Source organism: Macrotis lagotis, chromosome X (genome assembly GCF_037893015.1).
Source record: "Macrotis lagotis isolate mMagLag1 chromosome X, bilby.v1.9.chrom.fasta, whole genome shotgun sequence".
In the NCBI taxonomy this organism is placed as follows: Eukaryota; Metazoa; Chordata; class Mammalia; order Peramelemorphia; family Peramelidae; genus Macrotis; species Macrotis lagotis.
The window spans coordinates 263,735,815-263,763,761 of NC_133666.1; the positions used below are offsets into that span (position 1 = coordinate 263,735,815).

At 33.9% G+C, this 27,947-nt stretch overlaps 1 protein-coding gene across 8 annotated transcripts in view; it reads left to right on the forward strand.

The window, feature by feature from the left end:
- The window catches only part of PDE4D (phosphodiesterase 4D), a 1,222,901-nt gene that overhangs the window by 954,908 nt on the left and 240,046 nt on the right, over positions 1-27,947 (forward strand). For 7 of the 8 annotated variants that reach the window (XM_074203059.1, XM_074203058.1, XM_074203064.1 and 4 more), the window contains exon 2: positions 10,392-10,583. In XM_074203059.1, coding sequence (XP_074059160.1) covers positions 10,392-10,583 — 192 coding nt within the window. Of the gene's footprint in view, positions 1-10,391; positions 10,588-27,947 lie in introns of those variants that run through there. The other variant, XM_074203069.1, reaches the window with a different exon arrangement.

Here is a 27,947-nt window from a genome sequence, read left to right on the forward strand (position 1 = left end):
GGTAATAATTGTCTGCTGTTAGGTTTTCCTTACTCCAGGCCTAGCATTCCATCCACTGTGCCACCTAGCTGCCACCTTATTGTATTATCTAAGTGTTTGGTCTACATTTGGAAGAAGAATAAACACAAAGTTGTCAGACAGGCAAATCCTTTCCATTTGCCTTTGCACTATTTGAATAGCTTCTGATAATAGGTGAGGACTCTTGTTCTTCCCACCTGCATCTCAGTGCCTTGCTTTTATTCTAGATTCAGGACCATGTGTTTATATTTCTCCTCTTTAGCAGACTATGGCTAAGATATTTTGCTTTTCCTACTCTACATGAAGCTTCTTCCATCTTTTAGAACCAAACCACTGTTTCAGGGCTATCAAGTCAGCGAACATTTATTAAGTACCTACTATATTCTATGTATTATGCTAAATTTGGCAAATGCAAATCTAGAACAAGTAGGCAGTTAGAGGCTATCTGACTATCAAGTCATCAAGATTTATTATGATATTAAAAAACCAAAAACAACAAACTACCAAATGTGTTTGCTGGACCACTTTCAATAATCTTTGAAATAATATGGAGAATTCATAGCAGCCTTTTTTTTAATGGCAAAGAATTAGAAACTGAGGGAATGCCCATCAATTGGAGAATGGCTAAACAAGTTGTGGTATATGAATACTATGGAATACTATTGATTTATAAAAAAACATAAGTGGTTGGACTCTAGAGAAGCATGGAATGACTTAATGGGATCTGATGCTGAGTGAAATGAGTAGAATCAAGAAAATAATGTACACAACAGTGCGAGATGAACAACTCTGATGAAATCAGCTCCTCTCAGCAGTTCAGAGAGTTATGATAACTGTATTAGACTGGCTATGGACTGAGTTATCCCCATCTAGAGGAAGAAAAACAAAACAAAACAAAGTACACACACACACACACACACACACACACACACACACACAAAATAACCCTTTAGATTCTGATGAACACTTTATAAAAATTATCTCTTATGTATCTCCTTCCCTTAATCCCAATTCCTCATACTAAAAAATGACTAATCTGTAAACATGTTTATTAGAATATATATGTACAATGCTAACTTGACTGTTTGCTGCTGAGGGGAGGGGACTGGAAAGGGAGGGTGGAAGAAAATTTTGTAACTTAAAAATATACATGTGCATATGGATGAAAAGTAAAGAAAAAATATTGAGAATAAGAAAGATTTTTTTAAAAAGAAAAGAAACAGAAATCTGCATGTTTTAGGTTAGGGAGATTAATTTCATGACTAATAGAAAGTTATATATAATCAAAAGAATGGTTAGTAAATAGCTAAAAAAGAAAATATTGATCACACAGAGACACATAAATTTCATTTCTTTTTGGACAAAGTTACTAGGAGAGTAAATAATAGAAAAGTTAAATAGTTTTGCCTGATTTTAGAGAAGTATTTAACTGATTCTCTCACAGTTTTCTCATGGAGAGAGATGATTTGTGAATGAATGAATAACCAGTCTTAAATAATAATTATCTTTCTCTTTTAATGGTTCCATGTCAATTTGGAAAGAGGTCTCTAATGGAATGTCCCAGGAGTCTCTTAATATCTATATACTGTCTAATAATTTTAGGAATGACTTGGATAAATGCCCATTTGGCATGTTTGTCAAATTGTTTATGACATCCAACAGGGAGGGACAGCTAAAGACTGAATAATAAAGTCAGAATTTTAACAGATAGAAATAAACAGGTAGATTAATGTATCAAACTAGATGAAGGAAAATCAGAAACAATGAACTATAAACTGGAAAACATAAATTAGTCATCAAAAAACTCCCTATTTGATAAAAACTGTCTTGAAAAATGGAAAATAGTCAGACAGAAATTTGACTTACACAGGTACCTTTCTTACACAGTATTCCACATTCCATTCTTAATGGATGAGACCTAAATAAAACAGATCATACCATAAAAAAGTTAGGAGAGAAGCTGATGATATACCTCTCACAGCTACAAGTAGGAAATAAAATTCTATTTTCCTTTTCTTTTCTTTTTATCAATTATGTATAAATTTAACTTCCATTTTATAAAATTTTCAGTTCAAAATTCTCTTTTCCCTCCCTTTCCTCCTCTTTCTCCCCATTGAGATCAAAGGCTATTAACAATTTTATTATCTTTTGGGCATAGTTGTTCTCCAGAATGGTTGGACTAGTTCACAACTACAACAAGAGTGTGTTAATGTTTCAGTTTTCTTCCATCCCTTCCAGCATTTATGGTTTTCCTTTTCTGTCATTTTAACAGATCTGATAGATGTTCTTTTAATTTGTATTTCTCTAATCAATAGTGATTTGAAGAGATAAAATTTTTACCAAATAAGTAATAGAGACAATTACAGAAGATAAAATAATTGACGTTATGAAACTGAAAAGCTTTGACACAGGACTCTTATATCAGTTCCAGACTATCATGACCAACTGTTCTTTCCTGACCTTATCCAGTTTATCTGCTCAGGATGATTTGTAAAACGTTCTTTTATTTTTATATTTCCACATTAGTCATGTTGTGAAAGACAAATCAGAACAAAAGGAAACAAAAAACAAAATATAAAAACAAAATTTTAAATGGAAAATAATATGTTTTTCTGCATTCAGACTTGATAGTTCTTTCTCTGGATTTGGATGCTATTTTCCATCACAAGACTTCACAATTGTCTTTGATGGTTATATTGCTGAGGAGTACTAAGTCCATCATAGTTGACCATCACACAGTGTTGTTGTAAATATGTACAGTTTTCCTGGTTCTGCCCACTTTACTCAGTATCAGTTCATGTAAGTCTTTCCAGGTTTTTCTGAAATAACTTGCTCATCATTTCTTATAAAACAATGGTATTCCATTATATTCAGATACCACAAACTGTTTAGCCATTTCTTGGTTAATGGGCATCTCCTCAAATTCCAATTCTTTGCTACAACAAAGAGAGCTACTACAAATATTTTTGTACTTGTGGATCTTTTTCCCTTTTTTACAATCTTGTTGGGATACAGGACTAATAGTGCTATGACTATATCAAAGGGTATGCACAATTTTATTACCCTTTGGGCATAGTTCCAAATTACTCTCCAGAAAGGTTGGATCAGTAATATGAGCAATATTTTAACCCCTTTCCTCATGCACATTGAGCTACTTTTTTTCCTTTATCAGTGATTGAGACCATCTTTGAGACTGGATTATCTTAGGTGATAAAGAGCTCAATTAGTTTACACTTTGTTCTTTTAAGCTTCATATCTAACCTTCTTTCTTCCCATTTATCCTATATATAGCTTGTTTATACATATTTGCTTTCTGTCTCTCCTAATAGATTGTGGGTTCCTTGAGAGGAGGAACTATGTTTTTTTCTTTATTTATTTTCACATTACTTCAATAGTCATGTTTTAAAAGTAAACATAATTCCCACCCCACCCCGCAAAGTAAGAGAAACTGCAAGAAAAATAAAGTGAGGGAAAAAAAAGTATGCTTCAGTCTGTATTCAGATACCATCAGCTCTATCTTTGGGATGAATAGCATTCTTTATCGTTAAGTCCATCAGAGAAATTACTTCAATCTTTTTCCCACAGTTGCTATTCTTTTCTGTATTTCCCTCCATCCTATTTCTCCCCATTCCCATTTATTCTATTCTCTTTCTCCTTTCATCCTGTCCCTCATCAAAAGTATATTGTATCTGACTATCCCCTCCCACAATCTTCCCTCTCTTCTATCACCTACACCTGCCTCCCCTTCCCTCCCCTTGTTCCCTTTCTCCCATCCCTTTCCTCTCCTGTTTTCCTCTTGGATAAGACAGATCTCTATATTCAATTGAGTGTTTATGTTATTTCCTCTCTGAGTCAGTTCTGATGAGAGTGAAGGCTTACTCATTCCTCCTCACCTTCCTCCCTTTCACTCCATTGCAAAAACTTTTTCTTGCCTATTTTGTGTGAAATAATTTAACCCATTCTATATATCTCCTTCCCCTTTCTCCCAGTACATTCTTTTCCTGACTATTAACTACAGTTTTACAATATATTATACCTTCATATTCATCTGCCTCCTGTGCATTGTCTATATATGCTCCTTTTAACTGCCCTAATAAATGAGATATGAGTTATTAGTATCACCTTCCCATGCAGGAATACCAGCAGTTCAACATCATTAAATTGCTCATAATTTGGCCTTCCCATCCATCTTTTGTATGTTTCACCTGAGTTCAGTACTTGAAAATCAAACTTTCTGATCAGCTCTGGTCATTTCATCAGAAGAGTTATAATTGTCCATCTTTTCCCCGAAAGATTATGTTCAGTTTTGCTAGGTAGTTGATTCTTGGTTGCAATCCAAGCTCTTTTGCCTTCTGGAATATCATATTCCAAGCTCTATGAACCCTTAATGTAGGCACTGCTATAGCCTGTGTAATCTTGACTAACTCCATGATATTTGCATTTTTTCTTTCTGGCTTCTAATAATATTTTCTCCTTGACATGAGAGTTCAGGAATTTAACTATAATATTCCTGGGAGTTTTTATATTTGGATCTCTTTGAGGAAGTGATCGGTGGATTCTCTCAATTTCTATTTTACTTCTGCTATTAGGATATCAGCTTAATTTTTCCCTGGAGAATTTCTTGAAAGATGAAGTCTAGGCTCTTTTCATGGTCATGACTTTCAGATAGCCCAATAATTTTAAAATTATTTCTCCTGGATCCGTTTTCCTGGTCATTTGTTTTTCCAGTGAGATAGTTCATATTTTCTCCCAGTTTTTCATTCTTTTGGTTTATTGTTTCTTGATTTCTCACAAAATCATTAACTTCTCTTAGGACCATTTTACATTTAAAGGAATTGTTTTCTACAGAGAGCTTTTGTATCTCCTTTCTCATCAGGCCAATTATGATTTTTAAGGTATTCTTTTTTAAAATTTTATTTATTTAAGACAATGGGGTTAAATGACTTGCCCAAGGTCACACAGCTAGGTAATTATTATTAAGAGTCTGAGGCCTGATTTGAACTCAGGTCCTCCTGACTCCAGAGCCAGTGCTCTATCCACTGTAGCATCTAGCTGCCCCCTTTTTTAAAGGAATTCTTCTCCTCTTTGGTCTTTTGGACTGCTTTTTTCCATTTGATCTAAATTGGTTTTAAGATGTTATTTTATTCAGTATTTTTTTGTATCTCCTTCATCCAGCTACTGACCTGGTTTACAGGTTTTCATGATTTTTCCACACCACTCTCATTTCTCTCCCCAACTTTTCCTTTGATTTTCCAAATCTTTTTTGATCTCTTCCATAGCCTGAGACCAATTCATAATCTTCTTGAAGTCTTTAGACATAGAACCTTGAGTTGTCTTCTGAATGTGTATTTTGATCCTCCATAGGACCAAAATAATTGGTTGGTTTTTTTCTTTTATTGTTTGCTCATTTCCCTTGCCTATGTCTTGATTTTAATTCTTTGTTAAGTGGGGCTTTGTTTCCAGGGTGGAACATGTACTTTCCCAAACTTTTGAGGGATTTTGCAGCTATTTTCAGGGATACCCCCCAGGGACCGCAATACTTCCAAGGTCTTATGAGAGTCTCTGATCACTCTCCTGGCCTCTACTCTGATCTGTGGATGACCGTAAGCATTTTCCTCTGCCCTGGAGCTCAGAGTCAGGACCCTGATCTACTATGGCAATTTAAAGCTCCTTTTTCCTGAGACTGGGGCCCCAGACTGTGACCTGGATCTGTGGCAACAGAGTCCTGCCTCAGAGATTGCAAAGAGATTACTGAAATCTCCCTGGACTCCCTTACTATCTGTAGGCTGGGCACTCTAAGGCAGTTGCCATGTGGCTCCCTCCTGAGTGGCTCCTCAAGCCTGTTTCTGGTTCCAAGGGCTGGGTCTATGCTGTACTTGTTCTACCCTGTCCTGGGCTCTGTGCTCACTCTGTTGTGGCAGAGTTTTCCCACTGACCCTCCAAGTTGCTTTGGCAATCTCTGGCTGAGAAGTCTAGAAGCCACCCCTGGTGCCACAAACACAAGTGCCCCCAGAGACCCAGGCACCCCACACCAGACTGTTCCTGGATGGCTGGAGCTGATTTCCTCCAATGATAGCCATTGTTGCCTAGGGTGTGCTGCAGTCCTTTCTAACCCCAGTGTGTCAGACATTTCCTGTGAACCTTCCAAGATGTCTTGGACTGGAAAATTGTTTCACGCAGTCTTTCTGTGGGTTTTGTCCCTCTCGATTTTGAGTAGAATCATTATTTAAAGGGATTTGAAATGGTCTAAGGGAGAGCTTGTGGAAATTCCTATCTTTACTCTAGCATCTTGGCTCCCCACCCCACCGAGGTTCTTTAGGAAACAATTTAATTAGTCCTGCAAATGATTTTTAATAGACTTTTCAGTTATTTCTAAAATAATGTCCATCTAATGGATAAAATTATACAACCTAGTGAGAGGTTGAAAAGCATCAAAGAAACCTTCCACTTCTAACTTTCCTCAGGTTCTAATTGGCTTAATCAGTTGTAATTTTTGTCTTTCAATAAAAAAAACAGTCATTTTGTACAAGAAGAGAAAGGAAGAAGGGAAAGATAAACATAATCTGCAAAGGTGGATAGTCATTTTTTCATCATCTATGGGCTTGTTTTGGATCATTGTAATGCTGAGAAAGCCAAGTCATTCAAAGTTCATCCTCCAATATTGCTATTACTGTATATCATGTTCTCCTGGTTCTGATTGCTTCATATTACATCAGTTTATATAAATTTTTCCAGGTTTTTCTGAACTTATCTTGCTTGTCATTTCTTATAGAACCATAGCATTCTGTTACAATTATATATTACATCTTTTTCAGCCATTCCCCAAACCAAATGTAAATTCTTAAGTATTTTTTTTTTAAATTTTAACAAGTAACCTATGACATGTGGATTTTTTGTACAGATATAATATTATTGATATGAAGAACTTTTAGTAATGAAAATCATTATATCAATAAGAATCTGTTTAGCTATTTCTTTTTGAGATTTGCTATTGATACCAAGAAGTTAAGTGACTTGCCCAGGGATGCAAAACCTTTCTGTTAGAGGCATAATGCTAGTTCTGGATGGGCTTTCTACTTAGTATTTATTATTTCCTCATTTAAAGAAATAAACTGTTTAAATACCTTTAAAGCATAGTGAATATAATTTCTGTAACAGACATTATGGTGAATAGATAGAAAGAATTGAATTTTGAGTCAGGAAGACTTTTGTTCAATACCATTTTCTGACATGTTTTGTGACCCTAAGCAAGTCATTTACCTCTCTCAGTTTTATTCAGTTCCCTTTGATTTGTCTCCTAAACCACATTGGGATGGTCTGAAATTGAGGGGAAACCACAAAGTGAGAGAAAAAATGAGATTAATTGCTTTGACCAACCTTCTTGATCCTTGATTGGTAGTGGAATCTGGTCACAACTTGTAGGATATATCTACCATCTCTGTACATCAGTTATAATGAACCCTAACTTGTTTTGTAGTCATGATTTAAGAGTCAGGTCCTCTTTCCTGGCAGCCACCAGGAAATATAATTTATGATTGCCAGAAATCCTGTATGTACTACAACTCCTCTTAGATTTTCTCTATCCATTTTATGAGGATTGTTGAATTAAATAAATTTGGAACTACCATGATAGTATATATTGATGATAGGATTTCAATTTTCCATTTCATTAGTATTATTCAGTGAGATATACATGATCAGAATATAAAGTTAGTTAATGAAAGTGAAATATATAACATATAAAATTAGGATTGGAATCCAGAACTTAAAAATTCCAATTCTCAATCTGCTTTTTACTGACTTTGTGAACTTGGGTATGTTGCTCAAGGCCACTGAACTTAAATGCTTCTTGATTTGATTGACTTAGGTTTTTTGATTATTATATTCCTTAGATTATTCTTAGTTGATGAAAAACTAAACCATATCTGTAAGTGACTTGGGTAAAGGCATATAAAACATAATAGAATATAAACATATTTAATGGACTTTTCCCCCAGCATGAATTGTTTGACTTTTAGTAAGAGATAAATTGCTACTGAAGTCTTGCTTATATTATTATGCTATTTACTCTCCATTTTGAGAATTAACATAAAAATGAACAGATTACAATACTGTAACTAAATATACTATTATACTCTGATGGCCCTTGCAATATACTTGTATGATCTGGACAATGGAGGTACAGTACTCAGAAAATCCTAGAGACTTTGCCTTTAACACATTGCTTGAATTCGTTTATCCTATTGGTTAATTATCATCTTAGATAGAAGGGAAAGATTTCTCTACAGGAGATAACAAATTAGGCAGGAGGGAGCAAAATATATCATGGAAATAGTATTGTGTAGAACATGTTGTGCTAAATAAGTGAATAGCAAGTAGGACATTCCACATTGGGGTAGGGGAACATGAGATTTCCAGTCTTAAGGTATTTGGTAGGAACTCAGTTTTGTTTCCCTTTTCTTTCATCTACTCCTAGAAGAAAGCATAGCAGGTACTTAATAGATGATTATTGAATTCAGATTAATGTGACTCTAAAATAAGACAGATCAACAAGAAAGAATAAACCTGTTTTTTTTAACAACAATAACTCCAACTTTATATTTAAAAAGAAGTAGTAATATAAGCCACCTAGGATCATCATTCACTTTGGAATTTTTTTTTCTGTGACTCATTAAGGTAGTTTTTATGTATAACGGAGGGAAAATATTTTTAACCTTTTATTAAATGCTGTTTTCTTAGTCAGCACTCTTTTAGAAATTATCATTGGTGAAGTATCTGTCTTCCTGTTTTCCTTCTTTGACAGTTAATCTCTTCAATGTGAGTAGGGAAAAAACCCAAAGGATTATATTAATATTGTCTTTATTTTTAATGTGTGCTAAATATTTGACTGAAAGTTTTAGCACAGGGAGAATTGAGTAATTATTGAGTAAAATAAAGTTTAAGTATTACTTCATCATTCATCCAAGTATTTATTATGCACCTAAGACTTCATATGGACCACCTGACAGAAATAACTGTCCTTGGGAGTGTCCTTATCACTTATCTTCTCTCTATCCTTCCCCTAAGAAGCCCCCCCGCTAGCCAGATGACATTGAAACTGATCAGGTAGGCAGAGTAGCCATTGGGAATATCTTTTCCCTTTGCCTTCCTTTTTACCTCCCCAATAAACCCAAGATTATCCAAAAGAGTCATATGGTTATTCATAGCTCTTAGATAGGCTGTCTAGTCATCAATTTTTGGTGAGGCTTAATACTGGGAGGTCTTCTTATCTTCCTTGTCACTGCAACACCTTCCTATTTATCCTGCTGTTTTGTTCTTCATTCCCCTAGATGCTAACATCTGCCTCAGAGCTGAACCTCTAGGATTTTTCTGCCTTCCTATCTGCCTTACAACTCAATGGTTTTTATGTTTTCTTCCCCAACTTAGAATGTGAGCATCTGAGCTTCTTGAGGAAGAATTGTCTCATTTTCTTTATTTCTGAGATACCAAGCACTTAACCCAATTCTTAGCATATAGCTATCATTAATAAATGTTTTCCCATCCATTCACCTGATTTTTACAAAATATTGCACTGTGGTTTGTTATTTCTTCTTCCTCTTTCACTCCTATCCTGTTAAGATTTTCTGAAAGCAGATTAACTATGTCTTGTTTTTAGGTTAAATCTAGTTGAGTTATTTGGACAAGAGAGTTTATGGATATATAGATCTAAATAATGTAAACTCTTTGAGGACAGGAATTCCTTTGTTTATTCTTTAGTATATAGAAGAATTCAACAAATATTTGTTAGAATTTATTGAAATTTTGTTATTTTTTCTCTGTCTGCTAGCATTGTTAGGTAATAGCATTCTTTGAACAGAGGTTCCTCTTTTCTTGACGTTGCTAAAGGTCTATCCCAGTGGTGTCAAAATAAAATAGAAATGGGGACACCTAAATTCTACGTAAGACTTTCTGCAAGGTATATATTGACTTAGCAAACCATATAATAATAGTATGTTCTATTATATTTTTACTAATTTTGTTAAATATTTTCCAATTATGTTTTAATCCACCTGTGGCCACATTGCAGTCCAAGCTGTGCATTTGACCCCTTTAGTTTCTGCATTAATGCCTTATGATTTGTGTTTTTCTGAGGGGGAAAGTGTTTTTTTCCCAAAAGCTTGGTAGAACAGGAAAAGTTGATAATGGTTTCTTTCTTGTATCACTGAAGTACAGCACATTTTCAGTGTTATCAAGACCCTATTATTGATTTTCTGAGCACATGGATCAGCTGTAGGTTTTCCCACTGCTAATTTTTGACCTGACTTCTTTTTGCCAGTTAGATCACTGTTTCCCAAATGCACATAGCAATGTAAGTATTTCTCCTTCTTTTCCAGTTTCGATGTGGACAATGGCACATCTTCGGGACGGAGTCCCTTGGATCCCATGACAAGCCCAGGATCAGGGCTAATTCTCCAGGCTAATTTTGTCCACAGTCAACGCCGGGAGTCCTTCCTGTATCGGTCAGACAGTGACTATGACCTCTCTCCAAAGTCCATGTCGAGGAACTCCTCCATTGCCAGTGATATGTAAGTGTGGGAAGGGGTCTTCTAGCCTGAAGGGCATGAGAACTGTATTGATGATTGGCATGTATTTTCTCCAAAAGTAGGAACAAAATGTCATAATCAGTCTTTTCCATTTATACCCACTGAATTCTTTCCTTGGTGGGAAAAATAAATAAGTGTACATGAATATGGGTAATTAACATCAGTTTTGATTTGAAAAACATTCTCAAGAGAATGAAAAATAAAGGACTATTTAGACATGTGTTGACTACTTTTGTTTATGAATTAACATGGGTGTCATTTTTTATAGTATCACTGACAATTTTATCAGATAATGTGCATTTTTATCAAGAAAGATCAACTGAAAAAATTTTGAATGCAAAACTCTTACTTATAAAAATATGTTTGGTGAACTCCAGTTATCATCATGTTTCTAATTGTGTTGTCTTGTCATGTGATTGTTTTCTTGTATATTTTGAAAAGATATGAACTTCTCAGTTTGAATAGACAGTCTCTCTCTGAGGATCTTGGCAAAATTGGGGTTTTTTTTGACATATAATGAAGTTTGGATATGCTACACTTTATAATCTGATAAATAAGGCCAGTAATGTTTTGGTTTGGGGGGAAAAACAATTTTTTCTTATGCTTAATCATTTCATGTTCAATTTCTGGAATCAGTACTAGAGAAATCACAACTTAAAACCCAGTGATGCTCAATCCAATCCAAACAAGACTGATTAAGTATCACCTATATGGAATAAGTGAATTTATTTTTATTTCCCCTCATACCCCAATACATATTTTTTTTGCTATGTAAGGCAATTTCTTTCCAGTGCTACTTCTCTTGCTTTTCACAGGAGAAAATCTTCTGTTGAGAGCACCCAGAGATAACCTTCAGCCTGAAAAATCACTAAGCATAAAATTATATTTTAGGGTTTTTTTTGCAAGGCAAATGGGGTTAAGTGGCTTGCCCAAGGCCACACAGATAGGTAATAAAATTATATTTTAAAACCCATTATACTAAGTTATAACCCTAGTAGAAATATTCCAAATAATTTGTGGATATTTTTAAATTATGGGAAAGGATAGGAATGACTTATCATTTCATCAGTGTAGAGATATCCCAGATGAAGAAATTCCTTCCACCAATTTGAGCTTGTCCTGCTTTTCATCTATGAGTCTTAAAGAAATGCCCCAGGGTACTGACAGGTTAAGTGACTTGTCCTGTGTCACAGAGCCTGTGCATGTTAGAGGATTAACTTGATCTCAGGGTCCAGGCTTCAAGGTCAGCTCTCTACCCATCATGCAACAGTGTCTCTTTATTACCTTATAATTTAGTCTTTTAAATCAGTAAAAGTCTGTTTGCTATCATTCAACAATCAAGATGTAATTTTTTTAACATCTCAGTAGAGTGTCATGAGATGGTTCATTGATTCTGAGATATATAATATCTAAATTAGGAACCAATAAAAAACCAACAGGCAGATTCTTCCACAGTATGCATGACCTTATGAGCATCCCAAGATATCCAATACAAATTGAATAACCTTTTAATCTATTGAACTGCAATGATTTAGGTACCAGTACTTTTGTTCTTGCTGTTGATCACTCATTTTTGCCATATTTGTGTCTCAGTGACTCCATTATGAATTTTTTTATTAGAAACATTGGGTCAGTTTGCCATCTTCTCCAACTTATTTTTACAGAAGAGGAAACTGAAACAAAGAGAGTGAAGTGATCTGTCCAGGTGTCATACAGCTAGTAAGTGTCTGAGATCACTCATACTCAGGAAAATACTTACATTGTTATGTAACATCCTAACTCGAGTCCCAACCCTCTATCCACTGTGCCACTAATTGCCAAATCTATATTTACTCTATATAATAATGTAAAAGTAATGATTAAATATGAGTTGACCATGGATTTTGAATGGTTCATTTCAATTTAAAGTATTCACTCTGCTCTGTGTACTGCTCTTTGGTTTTTCCTTTTCATTATTTTCCAGTTGTTCTAGGTCTTTCATTTTTAAGTACATATCTGAAGCTCAGACCTAGTGGACTAAGGTTCAGAATTCCTTCTTTAAGACTGGTATCAAATGTAATTACTGTGCCATTGTCTTTTTCTCTATACTACATTGACTATTATTTTCCATTCTGAAGTCAAATCAATAGGTTTGTCATTATATTTAGTGTATGATTACATTTAGTACAAAAACAAATTTTGAATGTGTTTTATTTGGTTAATGTAACTATTCTACTGGGAGAGGAAAACAATAATAATGATTCCTCACATCTATGTAAATTTCTTTTTAGTTTTCAAGTACTTTCATTAATTTTATCTTGGCAGGAACACTGAGAGATTGACAAGGCAAAAATTATTATCCTTATTTCATAAACAGGCAAACAACTTTAGAAAAATATTCTCAGTGGTGAAGGAAAGCCTTGCTGCATAGGTGGCTTGTCTACCAAGGAAGAAAGGTAAATTCCAACTCTGTCGAACCTTGTGATTTCCTCTGGTCTGAAAAATCACTGGACCTGACTTTTTTTGGGAAACTGATTTTGGAATAGGAATTCTTCTGATACCAGAAAGAAGAGGAACTTCCAAACTTGCTCTTTTTGAGTAGTTAAAAGAGTCTCATAGTTCTGAAGAAGTCATCTAAGGCAGCTCATATTTGGACAAGAATTCCTCCAACATTTCAAAGAAGTTCCTAGAGTTGAAGATCATCTCTGGACTTTTGAGATTCAAAGAAGACCAACTATCTCCTGTATAACTGCTCCAACAATCCCTAAAGGCTTCTCTCTTCATTGAAATCCAGTGAGAAATTGCATTTCAGTGACTTCTGTCTGAGAACTGACCCTTTTCTCCTCCCCCCAACAAATCATCCAGGTAATTTTTTTTCCATTATAAAAACCCATCGGAAGAATACTGTGGTGATAGGCACTCACAGATATACCAAGACAACCCAGGTTCAGGAACTCTGAGACCTGGAAGAAGGCCAATAGTATTTAACTTACAAACCTCGAAGATCCAAACAGTTCCAATAATCACAGAATGTGGAAGTCAGTGCAAGAACCCAAGGGATTAAAGGCAAGACCCTTCTTGGCTAGTCAACCCACCCAGAAGCAATATGTTAGGGGACATAATAGGACCCTAACACAAAACCTCAATTCAGAAATTAAATCTGGAGAAATATATACATCAAAGATGAAAACAACAACCAGTATCAAACCTAAAAATATCCCAGAAGAAGGAAGCAATTCTACAGTAAAGGAAGAAATGGATTTTCCTCAAGGACTTCGGGCATTCCTAGAAGAAATGAAGCAAGACATAAAAAATGGAATAAAAGATCTAGAAGAAAGAATTGGAAGTACAATAAACAACTTAAAAGAGAAAATGGTAGACATCAATGAAGAAATTGAGTCAATGAAAAAAAGAATAGATCGAATAGAATTCAATGACTCCAGGAGACAGAAAGAAATGGTAGAACAATGCGGAAAGACTGAAAAACTTGAAGAAGAAAATGTGAAATATCTGGTATCTAAAACCACTGACTTGGAGAATTGGTCACGAAGAGATAATATAAAAATAATTGGTCTCCCTGAAAATATTGATATAATCAAAAGCTTGGATACTATATTTCAAGAAATAATAAGTGAGAACTGCCCACATTTGTTAGGACTAGAAGGTAGAATAGACATAGAAAGAATTCATAGGTCACCTCCTCTAATAAATCCCCATATAAAGACACCTAGGAATGTCATAGCAAAACTTGTGGATCCCCTTGTCAAAGAGAAAATATTACAAGAATCCAAAAACAAGCAGTTCAAATATCAAGGAGTGACAGTCAGGATCACACAAGACTTTGCAGCTTCCACTATAAATGAGAGGAAATCTTGGAATAAAATATTTAGAAAGGCAAAAGACATGGACTTAAAGCCAAGAATAAAATACCCTGCAAAACTGGGTATAATGATATATGGGGGAAAATGGACATTTAATGCAGTAGAAGATTTTGAAGATTTTTTGATGGAAAGACCAGATCTGAGTAGGAAATACGGAATAGAATCAGAAGAGGTCAGTGAAATCTAGAAAGGTACATTTATTGGAAAAAATTAGGATTTGTGTGATATAATGGTAGCATTTTAAATGGGTGAGTGGGAAGTTTGTTAACATTTTTGAAAATAATTATGGTAGAGTATGTTTTCAATTCATGGGTAATAATGGAAATATTTCTTGTTTCCAAAGGGGGGAAAATTAAATTTAACTAGAATCTGGGTTATTTTAGATAGCTTGAGACAATTGGAAAATGCATGAATTAAATAATGTGCGAATATAATGGAATATTTCACCACAGAAAAGGGTTGAGAGGTCTTAGAATCCTGGGTCTGAACTGATGCATAATGAAATAAGCAAAATCAAAATTTAAAGATATTACCAACAATGCAGAAAACTTTCAAACTAAAGAATAGAACTAAACAAGGCTTCAGAAGACCTGACCTTGAGGAAATTATCTTCAGGCAAAAGGGATGGACACAAGATGAAAAAAGTAGCCAATTATTTTGAGATATGCTTAGTCTGGATTAATTTTGATTGTTTTACAACTCAACCCCACTGAAGTCCTTTTTTGTTTTTTCATTTAGAAATAGAAAGAGCAAAGAGAAACTTCTAAAATGTAATAATTGTAATAATCTCTACAAGGCTTGTAACATTTAAATTCAAAAATTCAACTAGGAATTTGAAGGAGAGCAGCTTTGAATTGCAGGTACAGAATTAAATAGATAGCAGTATGGGGAATGTTTTATGTCTGGAAAGTGGTGTTTAAATTTAGCAATAAAGAAAACTGTTTTGGAATACATTTGTTACATTATTATAATTAATATATACTAGCTATGTATATAGAGTGTTATTTTGTCTCTCCTTGTCTAGTTCTATTAAATATTTTTTGAATCACAAAAAAAGAAAAATATTCTAATAGGGTCAGAATTACATGAATTCTTGTTCCCAGTTTAATGCTTTGTCCACTGCCTTATGAGATATTGTGAGGGCTAATGGTACTGAAGACAGCAACAAATATTCCTAGCTGATATAAATTTCTGGTTACCATATTTTTATTCTGATTATAATCTCTTTGTTGTTGTAGATTTATCATCTCCTTGTTGGTTGTATTTAATTTTCTTCCATTTCTTTGTATTAGGTTGTATTCAGATCTAGTCCAAGGCAAAATGTTACATGGGAATGAATACATTTTTTTCTGGCATTGTTGATTTTATATATATTTATTTTATACATTTTATTATATATTATATATATATTTAAAAATATTTTATTTATTTTTCCAGTTACATGCAACAGTAGTTTTCAACAATCATTTTTGCAAGGTTTTGAATTTTGCATTTTTCCCCTCTCCCTCCCTTCTTTTCCCCCTCCTCCTAAAAGCTAATTTAAACTTTATATGTGTATCTATGCTATACATAGATCCATATTAATCATGTTATCAATGAAGAATCAAATCCAAATGAAAGGAAAAAACACATTAGAGAGGAAATGCAACATAATATATGACAACTTTAAAAAATTGATGAATTCAAGCTTTGGTCTGAATTTAAATTTCACAGTTCCTACTCTGGATATGGATTGTCCATCACAAGTCCTTTATAATTGTCTTTGATTATTGCACTGCTGAAATGAACAGGTCCATCATAGTTGATCATTATCCAATGTTTCTGTTGAGTATATATATATATATATATATATATATATATATATATATATATATATATAATTTTCTTCTGGAGTCACTTTACTCTGCCTCAATTCATATGTCTTCCAGGCTTTTCTGAAGTCCCATCCCTTGTGATTTTTTTATAGACAATAGTTCCATCACATTCATACACCACAATTTTTTCAGCCATTCTCCAATTGGTGGGCATCCCCCCAATTTCCAATTCTTTGTCACTACAAAACCAGCTGCTATGAATATTTTTGTTCATGTGGGTTACTCTTTCATGATCTCTTTGAGATACAGACCCAATATTCATATTGTTGGATCAAAGAATATGTACAGTTTTATTGCCCCTTGGGCATAAAGGAATGAATACATTAATAGTGACCCCCTATAAAAACCACCCCAACTTGTCTTTAGTAGGAGTTTGTCAGATAAGTAATAACATGACAACAATAAAATAATGATAACAATAATTTCTAAAATGTGTATAGTTCTTTATGGTAAAATGCATATATATACTGAATACCTACTACTATTTTAACACTGCTATTGCTACTATTAACATAAACAGGAACACACAGACAGACACAGACATATGTAGATATACACAGACATCCACATAGACATATACAAACATACACAAACACACATAGAGACACACACCCACACATACATGAACACTATGAAAATCTCCATGATAGCTGGGTCAATTTATGCCCTTCACCTTAATAGATTTCCTATAGATGCTGAAAGCACTAAGTTGGCAATGTGCACATTTAAGGTAGGTTTTTGGTAAACAGCTAACAGTTGCTTGCAGTTAATAGATTATGTTACTTCTTTTGTTTCTTCAGCTCATGATCTTCCTACAGGCTTCATATGGGCAATCTTGGTGTCAGTCACTCATTTAATCAACAAACATTTATTAATTACTTATTATTTACTTGGCTTTATACTAAGTACTGAGGATACAAAAAAGAGCAAAAACATTATGTATATACAAGAGATTATGCACATATACACATATGATTACATGGATATGTTTGTTATATATACATATGTAATATGAATTCATGTACATTGCATATATATTATTCATATATAATCATTTATAGACATTGCTATATTAGAATCTCACAGCTTTATGAACTTTACAGCTTCCTATGAATACTGATTCTTAGTATTATTGATGATGTCATTATTCACTCCTATTTGCATTAATACTGCTTCTTTCAGGATTGGTTTGATACATCATTTTTTTAGGATAGAATATACCTTTTGTTTTAAATGTTGCTTCCATAGACAAACTGTGACTGTGGATGATCTTATAACTCTGATGCTCTCCAGATACATACATAGTCTGTCCTGGTTACATCCTATTTGGCGGATGGGTTTAGTTGGAGTCACCACATTTTAGGTGGTCTTTGAGGTCTAGAAATGACTTACAGGTTCTTGGTGTGAGGATAACATGTGTTCCACTTCTTTTTATAAAATTCATTCAATGTATGACACTAGGCAAGTGATATTTAGTGCCGGAGAAAAATTGTTTAAATGAAGTTTTCCTATTAGGTGCTCCGTATATTGATGGGCTTGACAAAAGAAAATATCTAATTTTATCTAAACCTCTTTAAAATTCTCAGGAAGTTGTGACATTAAGTGAATAGAATATATTTGAAAAATTTTATACATACAAAATACTATATATTATTCTTATTAATATTCCCCATAAGCTCTTAAATGTAGCAAGCACTCAAGACAGCTTAGTTATTAAATAATTAACATGTATACCCATGAAAAGTTGGTGGTATCTAAGGTATGCCATTTTTTTAAGGACATTTGATTTTTTAATAAATACTTAAATCATTAACATGTTTGATTTTAATTGATTCCATAACAGGAGCTGCCACTATATTTTAAACATTTCCCTCTAGTTATTCAATAAATCATAAGTAATTTCTGATATATCTGAGAGGAAAAATGATTTTAAACTATTTTTTTACAAATAATATGAGGTAGTTAATGGTCTGTGGCTGTAAGAGGAAGAGGAGGAGTAAGAGAAAGAAAAGGAAAGGAGAGTATGATTAGAAGTCTGGATGATAAATAGTGTGGAGTTAATTTTTGCACATACCATATTTTATTTGTGAGGAAACTGAAATGAACACTGATTAATTTTTTAAATGATAATTTTATATAGTAAAATTTTTAAAAGTTTTGTTTAAAGGAAAAGAAGAATAAAAATTTTCTCAGGTCTTTGTAGTCAGAGATAGAGTCAGAAGTAAGACTAGGAATTAGTTGTTCTGACTCCCTGGCCTGAGCTCTTTCCACCTGAAAGTTGTTCCCAGTCTCTTAAAAATTAGAAACAGCAACTACAAACATCTTAGAGTATATCTATATTAGAGCAAAATAGGTAAATGTGAATGTTACCCTGTGAAGTAGTAATATATATATATTTGAATTTACATTATTTGAAGTTATGATTGCATAAATTATAGTCATTAAGTCTAGTCCAGTGGAAATGAACAGTGCAAATTCAAATAATGTAAACAAATTCAAAATCCAAAATTAATTTTGTAAATTTGTTGGCTTCATTATTTACATTAATTGAGAATGAGCTATAGTTTCACAGGAAATATCCTTGCTGTGGAAGTTCATTTCAGGTCTGGACTTCTTACACTCTGCCCCTATGATCTCTTCCTCTGATTAATTGATATCTCCCCAACTTACATTTTAAGAAGAGCACTCTGGGCAACCATGTCTTCTTTCCTGTCTAGGTTCCACTCTTGACTCTTTAGACTTTTTCTAGCATCCTTCTAATTTCTTTGCAGCTTCCTTTTATGTTTTATCCTCTCTTATTAGAATGTAAGCTTCTTGAATGTAAGCTTCTGCCTGTTTTTGTGTTCCTAGCACTTATCACAGTGTCTATTTATGGTAGACATATATAAATAACTGTTATTGTTTTGCTTGTTGACCTAAATCAGTTCATTGAGAAAAACATGTAATAACAAATGCACTATGGGCTCAGGTATGGTTTTAAATAAATATGCATTTTATTAATTATAACATCTATTTATCTACAAATATTTTTATTCTTCTGTACATTGTGTCATTCCTTGAAAATGAGTTTTATTCCATGTAGATTTATGGCTCCCTTGCATCACTTACATGGTTCTCAGAGGTTACCTACACCCATTTTAATTACCACCCTATTGCCCTGACAACTCATTGACCAATTTAGGAATGGAGACCTCAGAATTCTTATTCCAGAATTCTCAATTGAAGATGTAAACCTGGGAATAGAGGGAAGGAACCACCTTTAATGTGCAGAAAAATTGTCTCTAGTTTTCAGAAGCAGCTTTTCTATGAAACCCTATAATTTAGCTCTTCCATCAAAATTTTAGCAGAAAACAATTTAAAGCTTGTTGTAGGATGTTCATTAAATGTTAAATTCATTACTTCTCCACTTAAACTTTTTTTTAAAAAAATTAGGACTTGTCCTCATAATCCTGTTAGCCTCTGTTACAAAATGTATAAAATAATTAGTGTTGCTGTCTTTATGAATATTTTGCCCAAACATTTAGAAATAACTAAATTGCACTTTCAATTTCATTTTATTTTTAAATGTAAAATGGCTGTTTATAACTTTAAAATAAAATAGCAAAGGAGATTTTTGAACCATTTTCAATGTCTAATATAGATATTTAATTAGAAGAATCCCATTAATTATAGGTTCTATAGTTTGAAACAAAAAAGAGAAGTTCTGCCCCAGCATATTTCATAGAGAGCTGAATGCTTATTTTCAAGGAATGACACAATTGTATTAGAAATAAAAGAAAAAATATCTGGGAGATAATGTTAATTGTTCATGTGAATACATTAACAGTCTGAAATTAAGAGAGGGCAATTTTAAGTTATTATCTATAATAGCAGATATTTTATAGAAACTAGGACAGTTAGACAACAGGATGGTTTTCCAAGTGACTTCATGGAAATTTTAACATAGAAGGAGATGGGTAATTATAGAATTTTTTGTCTGTTTTTCCTTGATTTCCTAAGTACTTTGAAAGTTCTTCCTACAGTTACATGAAATTCTGCTGCTTCTGCACTTCACCCTGACAATACCAATTGTATATATATGTGTATGAGTGCAAGGTACACAAGGGTACATTATATAATTAAAAATCATTTAAGATATTCATTACAAGGCAAGAAATTATGCAAGAGATTTAAGCAATAAGACTCTCTCTATGTCAATTTAATACTCCTATAGTACTTTCCAAGCCCTTTAGCTTAGAAAATCCTTAAAATGACATCTGAAAACTATTTCTTCCCAATTCTATCACTAGCACACAGATCTTAATTTTATTTAAACATTTCTTATTTTATTTGCCCTGAAATTGTCCAAATATTATCAAGTTAAATTATGTTATTTTATAAAGCATGTGATCTAGGAAAATTTATTCATAGGTTTAATTCATTAGATTTTGGAGTATAGTAACAATTATTGGATTGGGGGGGCTTGGTTTAAGAATTGCAAAAAAGGCTGAAGAAAGGTAAGAGGTTTTTTTAAGGTCAGGTCTGAATCATATTTCCTTCAGAAGTGTTCATTTTTATGGAATAAGAGATTAACAACCATCATATTCAATTAGGACAGATTTTAAGCAAGCATTTTCATATTAAAACTCATAATTGGTAGAAATCTGTTCTTATAGAAAGCATTATAAACTTGTTGATAATCTAAAAATAGCGTTTCTTTTATTTTTTTGTAGTTGTTACTTCTAGAATAGTTTGCCTTTCCTAAGATTGCTATAGATTGATTCAGAAATAATGTTTTTAGTATGTGAGTTATTTGGAAATAATCTTTCCTGACTCAGTTTCTCAGCCATTCTGTTTGACTTTTCATGTACTTGAATGTTTTCTAATTTGTAGCTTTCCATGTATATGTCTCATCTCTTAGATTATCAATTCCTTGAGGGCCAGAACTTTTATCTTTTTTCCTGACTGTAGGCTCTGCAGATACTGGACACTAAATAAACATATGCAGAATTTGTTGAAGATAAAGTTGGTCACAAAATCACCAAAATTTAGTTAGGAAGCAATATAAATTGTCTTTCTACCATACTTACATCTTTATATGGGTTTTATCCAAACCCCCCAACAATAAGGGTGTGTCCTAGGCAAGTTTATTAGATTAGGGAAGAAAATTTAGGCAAGTGAGTGCCCACATTTCCTCTCTTTCTTCCTCCCCATCTTCTTTCTCTTAACTTCAGCAAACTCGGTCAATTTCCTGCTTAGTTCTCTTGTAGAACAGAAGTTCCTTGAGAGCAAGATCCATATTTAGTTTTGTCTTTGTATACCTATCACAGAATATTTCGTGGAGAAGGCATTCAAAGATTAGTTCTTTGTATCTGAATCTGATTGAGTTGAATTACTTAATTCTAGGGCAATTCTGGGATCTCCATCAATCAGGTCAAGAAAATTCCCATGATTTCTAGCCAATGGGCAGAGCAGGACATTACTATTAACTTCATAGGTTTGTTGTGAAAAGAAGACTTTATAAACCTTGAAACAGGAGAGAACTCTGAATTATTATCATTATCATATAAATATTATTCCCTTCTCCTTGTACCTTTGACCTTTATCTATTCCTGTGTAAAACCACCTGAAAACTAAAATAATCCATAGACATATAGCTCTTCAAGATTTATTTACTGAGTGCATTCTGTTTTGACCCAAAGTCCCCTAAAGTTAGGAAAAGAAGGAATAGTATTTATGAAATTGAATAACAAAAATACCAAGCTATAGACCTTAAGGTCTAGCTCACGTACTATCTCTTTCCTGAAGCCTACTATGATCTCTCTCAACCAGAAGTGATCTGTCCCTCAGATTTCTTGTGATTTGTCAACACTTTTTACGAATTAAATGAATTTAAGACTCTATTTACAAAGACTATGTTTTATTTTTCTTTATACCTCTCCAGTATTTGGCACAATGCCTAATTCATAATAGATGTTTAAGAAGCATTTGTTGCCTTGAATTGAAATGAAAGTGATTAAAGTGTTTGTGGCCTAGATCAAGTATACAAAATCACTTATGAGACAGATCATCTAATCTCATGACATTTTGGGTGTTCTAATTGCACTGGTATTATGGAGAAGGAAAAAAGAGAAGTTTAATGCTAGACATATGAAAGATAACATCATAAAGAAAAGCATTTCATAATGGAAAGAGCTCTGGCTTTAAAGTCGGACGATTTGGGTCCAGATTTCACCTCTGACACTTCCTGAGTGACCCTGAATAATTCTTAATCTCATTCAACCCATTTTACTTCTCCACAAAACAGGGGATTGAAGGATGGTCTAGAATATCAGTGATGAAGTTCTAGAACTCTGATCTCATATTGCATAAAAAAGCATTGTTCTCATTGTTCTATTCATTGCCCTGAAAAAAGAAAATATTTGTTCATGTATTTATGTGTATGGATGTACTTTATTTTTTTCACTTTTTTTGCTTTATTCAAGTCTTTTTGTACAAAGTGACTAATGTGGAAATGTTTTACCAAATTGCACATGTATAACATATCTGGTTGCTTACAATCTCAGAGACAGGGAAGATGAAGAAGGGAGAGATGGAAACACAATTTAATAACTTCCCCAAACTCCCAATTAATATGTAAGAAAGAATCTGAAAACATAAGGAATATTCCACACATTTCAACTTCCTCTTCTGCTAACAATTGGTTTGTTTCTTCATTTCTCCTTTGGAGAGATATTGGTTCTTTCTAACATTGCAGCTTTCTCTTCAAATATTTTGTGATTATTGTTTACATTGACCTTGGTGTTGATTCAGAGGTGGTTGGTGTGTCTCAGTGGAAAGAGCACTGAATCTGAAGTCTGGAAGATGAATTCAAATCCAATCTGAGTCACTTCCTCAATATGCACCTTATTTAGATGTAGATGCCTTATATGCCACAAATTGTATGTGTGTGAGAGTGAGTGTTATATAAGGAAAAGCCTAGATCTAGAAATTAAGACTTGATTTTATATTGCTGATCAAAGCAACAAGCATTTATTCAGAATCTACATATATATATATGTATACATATATCAAAATATATCAACATAATTGATGGGATAATGGATATAGAAATAACACTCAAGCATTATTATTATTATTATTATTATTAAAATAATAGAGATATAATAAGTATAAATGCTTTGCAAAATTTAATTTATTGATACTGAGCACCTACTAGATGCCAGACATTATTATGCTTAGCACTATTGATAACAAAGAAAGACAAAAATATCTCTTTTTCTTAGGGTGCTGACAATCTAAAGAAGGAGACAATAACAATGATGCATCAGAAAGCTAAATACAGGACAAATGGGACATAATCTCAGAGCAAAGACAAGTCTAGTAAAAGTTTCATACAGAAAATTAGACTTTCATGAGATTTGAAGGAAGCCAGGAGGCAGAGTTGAGGAGGGAGAGGTTCACAAACATGGGGGATAGATGGAGAAAATTCCTATCAGGAATGGATGTGTCTTTTGTGAGCAGCTGGAATGAGGCCAGTCACTAGTTTCTAGAAGACGTGGATAGAAGGATGTTGTAAGAAAACTCAAAGTTAGGAAGGGGATTCAGGTTATAAAAGGTTTTTTTTTTTAAAAATCAAACAGAATTTTATATTTGATCATAGATCTGAGAGGGAGCCATTGCAATTTATTGAATGAAGGGTTATGTAGTCACTCATGAGCTTTAGAAAGATTAGTTTAATAACTGAGTGAAGGGATAGAGCCTTGAGGTAGGGAGTCCAGTAATCCATTCTTGTGGTAGGGGCCTGTCCTGGGGCATGTCAGTGTCAGAGGAAAGGAGTATATCACAAAGAGTAGAAGGGCAGGACTTGGCAACTGTTTAGTAATGGGGTGGTAGTGAGAGAGACTGAGAAGTGGAGGATGATACCTAGTTTGTGAACCTAGGTGACTGAGAAGATAGTGGTGCTTATGTTGAGAACAAGAAAATTAGGAAGAGGAGCTTTAAAGTGAACTTAAGTTCTCTTTTAGACAGGTTGAATTTCAGATGATTATAGGCTATCCAATTCAAACAGTCTAATAGACAGTTGGAAATGTGAAAGAGAAGTTATGGTTGAGCAAATGGATCTAAGAATCTGCAACATAGAGATGACATATATTTGAATTGATGAGATGATTAAACAATACAGAGGGAGAATAGAAGTGTTCTCATGACAGTCTTGGGGAATAAGTCTAGAAGGCTGGCCTGACCTGGATGAAGATTCAGCACAAGATATTGAGAAGGAAAAATTAGAAGGAGCTGAAATCATAACGAGCAGTATCACAAAAATTTAGAGAAGAGCATATCCAGGAGAAGAGAATGATTAACAGTGTCAGAATCTGCAGAGAGGTCAGAAAGGATGAGGAGTTGATAAAAAGACCATTAGATTTGGGGCTGCTTTAGCAGAATGCAATTTCCATTGAATGAAAAGTTGGAAATCATAAAGCAAGAGGTCAAAAGTCAAGCATGGAAGAGTTAATAAAAGTGTGAAGAAAAGAAATGGAAGTATTAATTAGCATTATTTAGGAGTTTAACTATGAAAGGATGATAGACAGTGGAGCTGAACACATCAAGAATGGGTTTATTGAGACTGGGAAAGAAATGGGTGTATTTGTATGTAGGAGGGAAGCAACCAATAGAATGGGAGAGTTTGAAGATGCAATTATAGGTAAGTCACTCTGGGTCTTGATTTCCTCATCTACAAAATGAGAGGATGTACAAAAAGGTCCTTTCTAGCACTAACTCCCCAAATCCTATCATTCTGTAATTATGTCCTGCTGTTCAATGACAAAGTAACCACAGAGTTGGTAGCTTAAAAGATCTTAGTTAACTTGATTGAAATATAACTACTGGCTTGTCTGAACCTTATCCCTCCTTAACAGTGCCAAGTTTTCCCCTATGATGTGACATCTAAAGAATTAAATTCAAAAATAGTTAAGGCTGATGATTAACCAGAGGATTAATCATGTTGGAGAGAGAACTCATACATGTTTTGGTCTTTTTGAAGTGAAATGAGAAGAAAAAGGAAATTTGAATTCTAGATCCAGCCTTGCCACCAGACTTGACTAAAATGAATCATTTATTTTTTCTAATTTCCTTCTCTGCAAAATGGACAAAAACATCCTCCTGTCTCCTGGAGAGTAGAAAGTATTTTTTAAGTATGGAAAGCATTTGCACAAGAAGGAAAAAATAATACCTGATTAGAGGGCATTCTGCATTCACCATTTCTTTGATAAGATTCATGGGAGTCTGAAAGGTCTTACTCCAGGAACAGTTTGATATTTAATCTGCATTTTGATGTTCTTTTCATCACTTCAGCATTTTTATATTCTATTTGTCCATCTGCTCCATCATATCTAGTTTTTATCAATTATCTTTTTGGGGGAGCTTCATCTACCTTCACTGAGCATTTCTGTGAGTCCTTCAGTAGAAGGAAGAACCTACTATTTGTATGTTTGTGGTAGTTCCTTCTATGGAAGCCTCCACTATGCCCTGGGATGTCATTCATGCATTTTACTACCTCTAAATAAAACAATGAATATTTTAAGGATCATTCTAACATTTTGGAATCAGGGAATATGTCATTTACACAATTACATATCTCCTTGTTTTGCTGTAACTTCTCTTTGCTCCCTTTGTAAAAGATCATAAGGTTGTATATCTTGAAATGGAAAGCACCTTGGAGGTCATAGAGTCCTGTCTCTTCATTTCATAAATAAACTTATACTCAAGTAGGCTGAATAATCTCAGTGGTTTCCACAGTAAACAAATATGAGATGTAGTGTTTGAACCTAGTTCTTTGGTCTCCAGAGTTTATCTTCTCTTCTGTCCAGTTTCTTTAAAAGGTCTTTGTTTTTTTTACAAAGCATTTACTTCACTTGTTGACTTTGGAGCCAAAAATTTGCTCAGCATATTCTATCAAAGTGAATTTTAAAAGAATCTTTTGTACTCTAAAAAAAAATACCTATTAGAGAAAATTCTGGGGCAGCTAGGTAGCTTAGTGAATAGAACCTGGAGTCACAAAGACTCTTCCAGATAAGTCCAAATCTGGCCTCAGACACTTACTATAGCTGTATGACCTTGGGTTGTTCACATAAATCTGTTAGTTTTCTCATCTGTAAAAATGAGCTAGAAAAGGAGATAACAAAGAATATGGATACAGCTGAAACAATCGAAAAACAAAGAGAAAATTCCTACTATTATAGTTGTGTTAATGCTTTGGATTTGAAGTCAGAGGACCTGCATTTGGATAATTAGAAAAGTTTTTGTCAGTCATCATACCTAGCCCCCTCAGAGAGAACTGAGGCACAGAGTAATAAAAGTCATTAGTCTAATAATGCAACTGATAAGTAGCCGAATTACTACTGAAATATAGGCCATCCAATTCTATATCTCAGTGTTCTTTCTGCATTATCACTCTTTTATATGAATTGTTCAAAAGTGAAATGAACCATTTTCTACCAAAAGTGGAGAGTTTAGAAACAAGGAAGGAGAGCATTTTGGTCACTGGAGGACCTCTAATAGAGGCCTGCCTGCTGGCTTGTTCGTATTTTGGACATAGAATTCATATTTAGATATTAGAGAAGATGACATCGGAGTTTCCTTTCAACTCCGAAAAGTTTGAATATTTCTGTGACTTGATTCCTTTGGACAGATGAGGAGTCTGAAGCTCATAAAGGTTAAACAACTTGGCTGAGGTAAAAGAGCTGGTAAATGAGAGAAACAGGATTTAGAACTAAGGCCTTCTATGAATGTGATGTTCTTTCATCTCTATAAAATTACTAAATGTAAGAAAAATTGAATAGATATGGAAGCTAGATTACAGCAAGAAACTAATCCTGAAACATGAGCTTTAGAGCTACCTATTCCAGTCAAATGTAATCAGCTTTACGATGTGCTTCATAGTTTGTCTCATGTCTGAATGAAGGACAGAGAGCTACCCAGTTGTTAAGTCTCTATTTCTGGTTTTCCATCTAGCAGGCTTTAGGTCACCTTTCCCCTAGTTGTTATTAGGTTTCAGGGACTTTCCTGACCCTGGGTCAGAAGCAACATGCTTTCATTGAGTCCCAAGCCACCAACTCCAAGGCATCTATTCCTGCAGTCCCTTCCCATGGAGACAAACAAATAAAAACCAGAGCAGGACAGAATAGATTCATTGTAGGAAGAGGAAACAGTATTTGCAGTTGAGTTAATAGCACTGTTTTCTAACAAGGCCAAGAAAGATTCTTAGATAAGGATATCCTAGTACTGAAGTCTCTTAGGGCAATTCCTTCCCCTCCCAGATACAAAAGAAGTTTAGCACTGTTTGGAACAGTATCTAGCCTACAATTGTCCTTTAATCAATGTTTATTAACTGACTGTCACAGCTTCATTAAATCTGACCTGCCCCCAAATTTGTTTTTTTCTTTTTCATTAAAACAAACTAAATTAGTTTTTTTATTCACATTTAAGTTTTCTGTGAGTGATTGGCAGTGAAGATCAGTCTGTTTGCCTAATTTATGCTCTCCTATTCCCAAAATGCTAAAAAGTAAACTTTCCTAGACTCATAGCAAACATCTTTTTTGAAAATATGCTCACTTTTTAAATATTCTCTTTTT